Raw genomic sequence first — 13,511 nt, 5'->3', positions numbered from 1 at the left:
GGGTGTTTTAAAGATTTTTAAGGGGAGCCGCGGGATGAGTCTATAATATATAGGTACTGCATTATACATGGCGTGCTGATATTTGTTTTAGGAATTGTTGTTTTGCAATGGTCGAATTCAAAAGATCTCTTCATCGATAGTCAAAAAATTGGGGGTCAAGGACCAGACGCATAAACTTTCCCCTCCCATTAAGCGGCCACTTGACGCTGTGATAAGAAGAGCTGATAATTATATTATATTGTGAAATGTTTGTCTTTGATAATATTATCAAGTCACCACGCCACCATTAATATTACACCAAAATGTAACGCATCGTAGTAATACACCCGGCAAGCCATAATACAATATGTAAGGAAGGCGATGAGTATACATTTACGTGTGCAATAATAATATATTGTATATTGCATTAATAATGCTGCAGTATATTATGTAGGTACACTCATTTTCTCGGTTCCGTTTGTGATTTTGAAAAAAAGAATTTTTACGTAGTTCTAAATATGTGATTTCTAATACCATGCACTAAGTTTTTGTAACAAAATCTAATCTTTTATTATTTTTTTATCAAATTGGTTGTTATTTTTATGTCAAACCACATTTTTTAATTTTATACTTTGAACTCCGAAACTGTTTAAATAAGATAATTATGGGCACTACTTCACACACTAATACTATAGTCTATAAACGTTCATAAGATATAAATAGTTAACTATATTGGTTTAATATTTGATATTTGTATACATCAATATTTTAATCGTATGATATTAAAAATGCATCAGCACTCTTGATATAGTCAAACATCACAGGTATTAAATAATAAACAAAATATTTAGGCGTGACAAAGAGTAATATAATATGGTAGCCTATTGCAGTTATTTACATTAAATTCACAAATCACAATATATACGTAGATACAATATTTTTTATCAATATCACAAAATTGAGTGAGAAAGCAAATCATTTTGCGCGTTTACTGGATCATAATACATCAACACAGATAATGATATTATAGAGCGTTTCACCAAGTATACCTTCACCTAAGAAGAATTGGAGAGGGGAGGGGCTATACTTGGTGGATCAAACTCTTTTTATGTAAACGATTATGCGGGTTATCGTTTCGGTGGGAAAAAAACAACAATAATATTGTCTATAAATAATTGTAATACTAAAAAGCGTATAAGCGGCGAAGGCGTTTGGGAAGCGGTTATTGCGGGAAAATAAACCGAATAGGTTAATTATATTATAATATTATATGTACACACTGCAAGGACATGGGTAGGTTATACGTCATCGAGGTATAATATTAATTGGGGGTCGCCGATTATTAAATCGTATAATAATATTAATACTATTTGCATAAAGCACCGTGTGAATGACCGCAGACGGCGGCGCTAATAACTGATGATGTCGACAACAACAGTAATAATAACGATGTTGATGATGACGATGACGATGACGAGTTAAGTCAGGTGAAAGGGGAAGGGCAGGATCGTGTATATATAATAAATACTAACTATATTTGTACAGATATATATATATATGTATTTAGGTGTGGTATATACGTACATACATACATACATACATACATATATATTAATGTATAATATATATGTACGTAACGCCATAACAGGTATTACCTTTTCGCGGATAGCCAAACAAACGGTCTCTCATTCGTGATGAAACGACACCCAATCCGAGCCACACTTAAATACGACCGGCACATAATACGGGTTAACAGGCGGCGGACGGCTGTCCAAACATGCAAAAACCCAATGCGATTGTTAAAGATAAAATAAAAATAATAATAATAATTTAAATAAATAATCGTTACGTTAACAAAAAAAAAATTGTATAATACCAATAATATAATCTTCAACGGCGGTGACATAATACAAACGTTTTTAAAAGTCAAAAAAGAAAAACATAATATTATTATTATTATAATACATGTATATTAAATGCGTACTACGTCGATATCATCAGAAACCAAAGCTGAGACGGGTGATTTTGAATAAGAAGATGCCATGACAGTATTATATTATATTATTATGGTGACGCGGCGGAAGGAATCGCGCTCGAGTGGTTGTTGCAGGTGGACGCGGTGTAGGTGTCTGTGTATATAATATACCAACGTGACGATTTCGAGAGATTTGACATCCGTCACAAGCATATTATACGTACACAAAAAGTTTGATATAATAAATATAATAGCCCAGTTATATAGTGTTCCTGGTGGGCGAGAGGGAAGTGGGGTGTGTGTGTGTGAGGGTGATTGTGGGGGGGGGGATAGAAAGAAATACGAACGAAATGTACAGAGACAGTGATAAAGGCGTAGAGAGAGTGAGTGAGAGAGAGGTGCGCAAAGCTCTTTTCGGATTAATATTATAACGTCGTGACTCGCGGACGGATATATAATAATATTAAATCTCGTCTTACGTCGACTGTATAATAAAAATAATAATAATAATAGTTGTCGTCGCCCGCCCGGGATGGAGGTGTACATTATAATATTGTATACCACCGAGAGTTTATCTCCTTTAAATTGTTATACAAAATAATATGTAAGACGAAATGTCATTATTCCAATGATGGTTGGAAGGGGGGGGGAGGTCGATCTGTACGTATACCACGCGAAAACGTTAAACTTTCACCGGAGGTTTTCGGGCGGAAAAGTTTTTGCCACTATTGACGCACGGCAAAAGAAGATTATAATGGTCTCCAGGGCCAACGAGACGCGTTAACGACGACTAACTCAAACTCAACGAAATGCGTCCGACAACTCCGGTATTTACGACGATTGTACCTAACGTACGTTTCGGTTAGTTTTCCGGAATTATGCATAGGGTCTTCACCACTTCCTCCTACAACATGTTTCCGCGACAGAGAAGATTTTACGTCGGGTTTTCTGACAGCAGTATATAATATTATTATGTATACATAATATGCGGATTTCCTATATTATGATTTGCTATAGATGTTATATTATAGTGGCCCACATACGAGTTTTCCTATTCGCTCAGACGACGCAATACGATCAGATAGAACAGTTTGGTGGAATGAATTGAAGAATTTTTATTGAATATTTATATAATACAATATTATTTTGTTTTATAATTAAGTAATAACTCGAAAGACAGTAAACACAAATGAGTAGGGCATGAGTCTGAAACAATGCTGAAAAATAAATTACGTTACATACTAAAAACAAATACCGGGAAATTTTTGAAGTAAAAACAAAATGAAAAAATATCAAACTTAAATCTTTTTCTGATGAATGTTCAGATAAAACGAGAAATTCTGATAACATATTTCTGCAAAAGGTATTAAATATCAAAGAAAAAAAATGTCATATTCAGCGATAAATTTGAAAATGTCTTATATATAGGAATCTATATTTACCATTTAAAAATGTATTTCAGCGGAAATATTTTCGCCAACATGTTAATAAATTAAAAAAATAAAACAAAAAAATTCAGATTAATAAAATATAATTTTTTCCTAAATATTTTCTAAAATATAAAATTGCTAATTATTTTATTCAAGTACAAGGACTATACTGTTTTGTAAAATTCATTGAAATAATATGGTATAAATATTGTTACACAAAAACAGATATTTCCGAGCTATAAATATAATTCACATATAGTTATGCATCCATTAACTTGATCAATATTAATTAATTGGAGATAATCCGCCATAGCATGACTCCATGAAAATAATAATGAACGAAGCAATTACTAATGAAAAAATAAAAAAATCAAAGCTTCAATCAGCAGTGGCATCAAGTGTATAAAAAAATATACAAAACATATTACTCAAAATATGAACGAATATGCAAAGCCCAAGAGAAATTAAAATAACGTATTATGAAACCGAATAGTAGATCGGAATAAATAACGATTCCATAAACACGATAAATAATTGTTTCCAATACTATAAACGTGAATAATTAATTCATCGGAGGGAATCGATATTTTTGAATTTCGGTCTACTATATATAGTTAGTGAGAAAAAAATAAATAAAAGAAGAAATAAACCATTATCATCAAAATGTTTTTACCTATTCTGGGCGATTCGCCTGAGCGTGTCCGGACACCTTATGAGCTTGTCGAGCGTTTTTACGATAGACAAGAACATAGGCCGGTGCGTTCTCTCCTTTTGCCAGCAGTCCAACATCAACTGGTATATGGTTTCCGGACAGTCCATGGGCGCTGGTAACCGGTAACCTTTTTCGATGGACTTGATTACATCCTGGTTACTCCAGTTCCAGTACGGACGTTCGCCGTACGACATCACCTCCCATACTACAATACCGAACGACCATACGTCGGACGCGGAGGTGAACTTACGGAACGCTATGGCTTCGGGTGCGGTCCACCGGACCGGTATCTTACCGCCCTGGAAATTCGAAAACTGTCAATAAACACACAACAATCCGGTTAGTCCGTCGTTTAATACAAAAACTGAAAATGATTATTGTAATTTAGGAGGTAAGCGTTCTCCATAGATCGACTTACCCTCGTCGTGTACGCCCCTTCGGTAGTGCTTTCGATCTCTCGGCTCAGACCGAAATCTGCTATTTTGCACACCAGCTGTGCGTTGACTAGTACGTTGCGCGCAGCCAGGTCACGGTGCACGTAGTTCATTTCGCTGAGGTACTGCATGCCGGACGCGATGCCCCGCAACATGCCGACCAACTGTAGGACTTGAAACTTTCCGTCATTGGCCTAAATTAATTTACATAAAATACAGATTATTACACGTGAAATATTAAAATTTTCAGCCGGGACGACCGCGATAAGGTTATGATTTATAATGATATTGTGTGTTATTTTAGTATGCACTCACTCTCAGAAACGTATCCAATGAACCGTTTTCCATGTATTCGGTGATAATCATCACCGGGTTTGATCGGGTGACAACGCCTTGTAGGAATATCACATTGGGGTGTTCAAATTGTCCCATGATTGAAGCCTCGGTCAGAAAATCGTTGCGGGCTTTGTCCGTACTTCCAGGTTTCAGAGTCTTGATGGCTACATCGACTTCGACGGAAGGAGATCCGAGAACTTTTAATTTTCCCCGACATACGTCCCCAAATTCTCCACCACCTAACAGGAAAAACAACATACATCGTTTACACGCACGTTCGATTGATTGCGGTACATAATGGTAAATAGTTAAGGAAGTATGTTGTGGTGGTAGCGAGCGCAGTGGTATTTATATATCGTCATCATTAGGACTGGGAGTTTTACGAGTTTCGATAAATTGTTCAGTACTATTTGATACTCGTATCATTACATAATATGTCGTATTGAATAAACAATAAAATTTTATTTACCATTCTTTTACGTACATAACAAAATTTAATGTCGTTGTAAAAGACAATTTTATATTGAAATACTATTTTGAGTTATTGGCTCGTAGAAAATAATCTTATTTTGTACAGTGCATTCTTATAAATTACCATCCCTAATATCATTGCGTCACTCACCGATTATTGCTTCGATGGTGATATACGAAGCATCAATTTCTCTTGCGAACTCTTTAACTGCTTGATTCGGGTCTTCGTATGTATGCGGGTCAATATACGATCTAGACGTGGTCGAGCCAACTTGTGTGAACAGAGGTGTGGTCACTGTAAAATACACATAATATAGGTAAGTACAAATCTGATTGGATTCATAAAAATTCGTTGTTAATGAAAAAAAACAAAATTAAGGCGCAAAAGTGGAAAACTATTAGCCATGGACTTACTGCTGCTAGTGTGAGTGGCAACTATGGGAGGATTGTCCAAATTGCAATGCACTGGAAAACAAAAACAAAACACAAGTGTTCACACCAAAAGCACAAAGCAGAATGCAGGCAAACAAAAATAAACAAAAATGTTAGCATCCGTCAATCAGCAGTTTGCGCCCGATGGTTATTAGGACAAAAAATAATATTATTATGTAAATGGATATACTAAGAGCAACATACACGGATAGAGGGAGGTACTACAATCATAGGCAATATTCAATACATAAGTAAAAACAAAAAATAATAAACTAACTAACACATTACTACCACACGGATCTAATTAACTTTGAGTAGGTATTTGAATTAAAACAGAATAAAGAAAAACGCATAGTTGTTGAGGTGGGTATATAAAACGTGTATACGAATGAAAAAATGTCTATTTATTATCTAGGGAAAACTATATAATACACTTACTGTAGGTAACAACAAGTCCTTGGGATGCATGTAAAACACACGAAAACATGAAAACTAGGTAGTGCACGTTAATTTATAGGGATACAAAAGGTAAGTCTGTGTGGAATTTTGCTCTGAACTAAAAGGAGCGAAGGTTGTTAACGACATGAGTTACCGTCGCCGAATAGTTATTTATATTTTTTACTTGTAAAATTAACTAATGCTATGTGGATCCTAGATGTTTATTTATTTTTATTTTAAAACTATATAACCGCCAAAATACACGGTCTTCTTACCTTCTCCGTTTCTGTATTCTAACGTGTCGCAATCGCTTGGTTGTTTTTTGTTACATTCATCATTACTCCGGCTGAAAACGAAAATGGGAAATGTGTTCAGTTATGAATATGATTACTGACTACTTTGTCAAAAGCTTCACATCAAGTGACGCAACAACGAGAGTAAAAACAAAAACAACGCACCTCCTTAAGAACAATACCGTCATGATGATGACAACCACTAAGACAACCACTACCGCGACCGTGGCACCTGCGATTATCCTAACTTCCATGTTGTCTTCGTCACCGATGTAGGCTATAATGGATAAAAAAACACAAAAACAATCCGTTAGCAAACGACACACTTGCAATTCGAGCAGCCGGACTCAAAAAAGGGACGACGGCCTCTCATTCTCAACAATCAATTTGTTTTACCCGTATCATCTTTAATCCCGTTTTTTCTTTGGACTTGTTGTTGTGTGTTCTTACCGCTTCCGAGCAATTGCCCCGTCGTTTTGTAAATGGTCGGGCTGTACTCGCCCCAGCCGTGAGCGGTCTTCGCTCGCACCTGGAATCCGTAGTCCGTCTTGGGCCTGAGTGCCGTAAACACCATATGCCTGTCGGCGGTGAGTTTGTTACTGACGTTTGACTCATCACCTCGGGGATAGAACTTCACCTGTGAGTAGTGGAAATACAAAATATACAGCATTAGCAAGGCTTCTTCTCAAACGTACGGCATTTATCATTTGAGGGTCACGCAATACTTACTTCGTACACTTCGACGGAAGCGTCGTCATCTCCAGAATCAAAGAAACTCGCCATGGGCGGGTCCCAAGACAGCGTGATCTCGGACGCCTTGACCAACATGACACGAACATTGTTGACAGACGCGGACTTCACGGAAGCTTCGGTAGTGGTCACGGCTATGTCGACGAATTGCCGGTTCTCGGACGACGTGAGATTACTGACACCGTTTTCGGCCCATACGTGAAACTTGTAAGTTGTTACCGGACTCAAACCACTTATCGTTATCTTGGTATCGTTGAACACCTCCTGTAAAAAAACCACACGCGATCATATAATAATATGTATATACAACTTATAGCCCACCCATATAATGTGGTTGTATAGAGAGCGAGTGTGCACGATTAAATCGTAGAGAGAGAGAAGATTGGGATGAGTGGACATATTATATTTTATCTACATAAAAGATATTCTGTGCTTATATATTATACTCACGTTGTTAGGCATGAACACAACGGACGGACCGCACATGTCGCACGTCACCCTGTACACGATATCGGTCCTGCCACCGAGGAAGTTCGGGGGGTTCCACGACAGGGTCACAGTCGACTGGTCCACAAAGTTGACTGTCAAGTTTTGCGGTGCTGACGGCGGCTCTATATTATACGCATAACAAAAAAAATAATAAATATCTTCGTTTATAAAATATATTATATTCTATTAATATTATATATTGTTGTGCGCGCACGAGCGTCAGTGGTGGATATAATAATAATATTATTATTTACGGCCGTAAGGTGAACGGGTAAATTCTAAATTGACTGAGCGCAAGGAATAGGTACGCCACTGTGGTAAACAAAAACGGAAGAGAGAGAGAGAGAGAGGGATAAAGAACGAGAAACAGACGGACAGACTGGAAGCTCGTATTATTATAATAATAATAATAATATGAAATACCTTCCAATGAACATATAAATATAATAATACAACTAACTGGCTTCGAATACGTGTACAAGCCGTAAATAATAAGATCAAGTCGACGAGGACAATTATCCTTCGCACATATGCACTTATATCCTTTTTACATATATATATATATATATATATACACGTACAGATGTGTAGTTATCACGCATATACATATACGATATACAGTATAATATGTGGTACGTTCTGCGCCGCCGTAATAATAATTATAAACGAATACACACAACAACAGCCGCAGGGTGTCCCGCACCGCTTACGTGGAGGTACACACACGATTAAGTGTATCGTAAAATTTCAATTTCGTATTTATATATGCACGCACAACACAAGTGTACGCTGCAGTGTATACCACACCACATATCTATGTTATAAAATTTACATGATTAAGTTGGGATGTCGATCGCGGGCAAAGGCACCAGAGGTATACCTTCGTCGTGTATAAAGTGTGTTGTATGTGTGTGGCGAAGTCGTTATTTGTTATAACGGGATGGACAGACATTATACGACGCCATCAACAGAGGCGGGAATCAATATATACTTTCGAAGCACAAAATGCTAACATTTTCCACTACGACGGTGACGATCACCGGAGTGGTATCCGAAGACAAATAAAACGACGAGACGAGACGAGTACTAAGTTCAGGGTCATCATTTTCTCCTTTTGTCGAGGTCGACTTCACTGGGTAAACACGTCCTCTGTTTAAATATTCACCGAGTCTCTCCCGTCGTTACTATGTATGTATGTATATGTGTGTATATATAATATATATATTCTTCGCTCAGACTTAAAAGAATAATAAACTCTCTTTTTCTTTCGTCCACCACTTCTACCATCACCACCACCCACTCACCCAGAGACGATTTTTATTTTTGTTGTTATATTACCCAGAAAAGTCGGAGAAGGCCGCAACTATATTGAACCTATATATACATATTATATATATTATATACACACCGTTATCAAATAATTAGCTAAATGTCTGCACACGAAAATTAGCTTTTATCGTAATGTTAAGCACGCAATGTTTTTCTTTTCATTTTCTTCGATTGGTATACAAACACAACTTTTTTTTCTTCATTTTTAAACTAGAGTATTATACAATCTATACTAACACAGTACAATAAGCATAACGTATGGTTCATTTAATCTTATATGTAATGGCTTGAAGGTCTTGATGGAAGAAACCATCCAGTGAAGGTACTTCGGACGAACACAACTAAAATGAATATAATATACGGATGTATGTTTATATTTAACTATTTATGTATAGATGCTGGCCGCTTTCGACAATGTAATAGAAACAACTTTGTTTATTATCATTATATTACTATTATATTTTCGCATTATTGGAAATCCATCGGTAAAGGGATTTTTCATTTATTCGAAAAAAACCCAAATAATAATAAAAATAAAGGATATATATCGCTTGTCGTTTGAATGAAATTTTTTAATTGCAGTGCAAAAAGAAGAAATTGAAAACCGTAAAATTTAACGGGCATCACCTCCAAAGCAACCACACGCAATACGTCGGGAGCCGACTGACTTGCTTATATTTTCATTAAAAATAAAAATAATAACAGAAAACTCTCGGGAAGGAGCAATGGTGTTGGTGGTAAATGTGCGCGGTTGGTAGTTTTAATTATTAAAAACCAAAAAGATTTTAATGAAAATAATTCTTTATAAACAACCGACTGTGACGGCGGCGACTACGTACTTTTTTGCCCCCTTTGCTGAGTGCGCAATTTCCGGACAATTTATTATGGCTTAACCTCTCGGGATAAAAAACGGGAAACGAAAGAATGAAAGAAATTTCGCTTAAAGTAATCTCGTGCGAAACTACTACGTTCCTCCGCCGACGTCCGTTCCCCAACCTGCACCAACAGCACCGCCGCCGCCGAAGCAGTCACAGTCGCGCGATCGTATGAAAAGCGATTGGGATTTATTCGTCAATTGAAATCGGATATAAATAATAATGCGACGACGGATAATAACTTTTACCGACTGTAATATATATAAAACCTATTACGGATGCAAAAAAAAACTATTATGGAAAAAGCCAAAAGAAATATATACCACCGCCTCCGTCTTAGCCTTTGACAGATTTAAAAGGTTTTAGCCGCGCGGTCCCGGCGCCGAAATGAATTCTGTAGATAGAGGTTTTCAAGTGTAGATAAAAAAAAAAAATATATACATGTAGGTATGTTTAAATATAGTATATACACACAGACACACACTCACGTATAATAATGCTTTGTGTCAAGGGAGTTTTTTCTTTCTTATTTTTTACTCCTCTCGTCGGTAGTCTAACGCAATCAAGCACTCGTCGCACGGTGAAAAATGAATTAATACCCCCAAACTCAACGACGGAAGAAGAGCGAAATCTTCTGCCTCATACATCGTATTACGGTGAAATGTTCCCGGATTATTGACAAAACACACTATACCGAGCGAATCAGTCTAATTATCATCAACAAGCTTACGACGATGAGTGAAGTAGGTGTTTTACGTGCCATGACGTAGTCGTCGACGTTCGAGTGTTGAACACTTCAGCACGGGATAAAAAAAAAATACTTGCTTTGTCAAACTCGAAACCCGAAAATAATTAGCCAGCAAATCATAATTTTCTAACCACTGGATTTTTTGCGCAACCGCGACATGTATATATATATATATATATATATGTGTATAGGTATTTACACGACCACTATAATGTACAACAGTGCGCACGGGGTGTGTGTCTATGGAGTACCGACTTCCTTGCGAGAAAAAAAAAACCGTTCTCTTCACCACACCAGACGTGCTCTCTACACGACAACGATATATATATCCACGTACGTCGCACACACTAATAATAATAATAATAATAATAATAATAATAAAAAGTGGTGTATACGAAAAGACAAAAAAAGAGAGGTTGGGCCGCCGCCGCTTTGTATACTGCGGCAACAGCATTTTTGAAGAGTTCGTCTGGGTAGGTCGTGCCGAGGCGACTTTTCTCATTATATTCCATGAAACATAAAAGGATGCACATCCCTTTTTAGGTTTTTAAGCTTTGTAAATTCAGTAGGTATGTATGGTATATATAAAGTACTTATGTACAATGTACACACGTACATAAGCGCAGAAGTTGTAGCATTCGAATTGTGTATATGTGATACTATTGCTAAACATAATGAGATGAATAATGCTTATAAGTGATACAAAAGTTAAGGAAAATAAACCAGAATCAAATGCCGAAAATAATTAATAATTATTTTTACATTATAAATTTATAACTATACATTTTTGTGGAAAATTCGTTTTTTGATTAAATTAATTTAGAACGATTGCACGAAAGAGATGTTTTTGCGATGGAGTCCATGACCGTGAGAATCCAGTAATGGATTCCAAAGAAAATATATATATATATATATATATATTCAGTAGAAGTAAAAAAAAACAAAGTCGGGTTTAACTGAGCGAGTTTTTCTTTTAGATTTATAATTCTCAAGGGTTTATGAAACGTAGGTACACATATATACTGCATACGAAAATATTTATATAGGAAAAAAAAATAATAAAAAAATAAATACTCGTATCGATCATTGTGACTCTCCTTGTTTACGTCCGTCGTCGTCAACGTTTTTCCTGGTCGGACGCACACGCGGGCCCCATTTTTTTCCTTATTTCAATTCCAAACGAACGAACTGTTGTATGTACTATAACCCGCCGCCGGCACGATAAACATCTGCTGATAAGTTAAGTTTTCTACGTCAATCTGCGCAGGGCCGTGTTTACTGTCTTTAGAGATTTATCGTCGGCTCAGCATTACGGTTTCTTTTTTACCTCCCCATCCACCACACACACCTCTCACATCCTATCATTCGTATATATTCTCCGCCACCGTCGCCGTCATCAGTCGTTCTTCACTAAAACGTCGTCCCCGGAGATGAGATAAACATCTCAAAAAGAAGTGTATAGCCAAGAGAGAGCGAGAGAGGTTAAAGAGACAGTGCGAGAGGAAAGGAGGGACAAACCGATAGAAATTCAGGAACTCGGAAATCTGCCGTATAGGTTTTATTTTAACGGACCAGACTAGTTTTTTTTTTTTGTCATTCTCATACTTGTCTGTACGACCGTACCCCTCGGAGAAGGAGGACCCGTTATTATATTGTGTCGTATAGCCACCGCCGCCGACGAACCTTCGGGTTTTCTCAGTAGATAAACATCGGTGGTCGGATGACATGTTTTGTCCCAACGATACATAACAATAGTATTGGATTTCGCACCAAATTCTTTGACCGAAATGATGTTATATTATGTGCGTATATACCATATATGCGTGTTATTTACCTATTGGGTTTGCTCGGCCGGATCATTGGTGATTTTTCGGTGTGGTTGTTTGAACGACAACAACAACGACAATAGCGTTAGCCGTTAGGTCCCTATTCCCTATAGGTTGTATGCTCAGTCTCACCTAAATTGCTCTACACGAATCGATATTATGTTTGTATATATAAAAAAATATATGTATGTATATATATATATATTATCATTTTAAAGATAGGTGCAATTGTGTTTACAATCAGATAAGATCATAACATGATTTATAAAATGATAGAAATTTCTGTTGTAATTTTTTTTTTTGCAAGCTGTCGGTTATTCGAAACCCACATACTGGAACAAAAAAAGATATTATCATTTAACTGTATATTTGGAAATCAACTTTTAAAAATAATAACAATTTAAAAACAAATGTAAAATGTATAGGACCGCACGTATTAAATTCAAATACTTAACTTTTTATTCCGTAACATAATATTTGAGATTGTAAATCAGATAACCAAAAAATGAATTGCATAAAAATGTTTTTTTTAAAGATATTTTTCTTGTATGAATTAAATAAGTAAATAATTCGATAATTGTTTCACAAATAAAGCGATTAAGACAAATATTGACGTTAACTGCGTAAATCAAATTAAACCAAGTTGGGTTTATAAATAATTTATATTTTAAAATAGAGTCAATTTAAATTGTATTATTACTTTTTTCTACATAGGTACAGAGCAGTTCGTTTGAAATTTAAAACGTATTAAGTACAAATATTGACATTGCGTGGAACTAGTTTTTTTTAATGCTCGTTTAAATAATTTTATCATAATAATGATCGCGAATGACGTTTTTTAAATTTTCTTGTTGAAATGAACTTTAATACAAGACATTCTGTCAATATAGATTGTATTTTAAAATGAGTCATTATAATATACGAACGATGGATTTATTTCTTGCTTTTTCTAGTAAAGTACAATTATCTATAGGTTTCCAAGCAAAAGCTGCAG

General features: G+C 36.0%; 1 protein-coding gene across 9 annotated transcripts in view; it reads right to left on the bottom strand.

Annotated features, from left to right (window-relative positions):
- Positions 1–13,511, bottom strand: part of LOC132937857 (ephrin type-B receptor 1-B) — a 133,678-nt gene that overhangs the window by 2,100 nt on the left and 118,067 nt on the right. For 2 of the 9 annotated variants that reach the window (XM_061004431.1, XM_061004438.1), the window contains 10 exons: positions 7,701–7,861; positions 7,230–7,514; positions 6,897–7,137; positions 6,666–6,777; positions 6,483–6,553; positions 5,752–5,802; positions 5,489–5,632; positions 4,846–5,105; positions 4,515–4,724; positions 4,058–4,410 (listed from right to left, as the gene is read on the bottom strand). In XM_061004431.1, coding sequence (XP_060860414.1) covers positions 4,058–4,410; positions 4,515–4,724; positions 4,846–5,105; positions 5,489–5,632; positions 5,752–5,802; positions 6,483–6,553; positions 6,666–6,777; positions 6,897–7,137; positions 7,230–7,514; positions 7,701–7,861 — 1,888 coding nt within the window. Of the gene's footprint in view, positions 1–1,634; positions 1,747–4,057; positions 4,411–4,514; positions 4,725–4,845; positions 5,106–5,488; positions 5,633–5,751; positions 5,803–6,207; positions 6,226–6,482; positions 6,554–6,665; positions 6,778–6,896; positions 7,138–7,229; positions 7,515–7,700; positions 7,862–13,511 lie in introns of all 9 variants that reach the window. The other 7 variants (XM_061004439.1, XM_061004433.1, XM_061004432.1 and 4 more) reach the window with 7 other exon arrangements.

This window comes from Metopolophium dirhodum, chromosome 2, assembly GCF_019925205.1.
Source record: "Metopolophium dirhodum isolate CAU chromosome 2, ASM1992520v1, whole genome shotgun sequence".
NCBI classification, from domain to species: Eukaryota; Metazoa; Arthropoda; class Insecta; order Hemiptera; family Aphididae; genus Metopolophium; species Metopolophium dirhodum.
The sequence above is the reverse complement of the archived record's forward strand: the minus strand, read 5'-3'. Positions and strand labels throughout refer to the sequence as shown.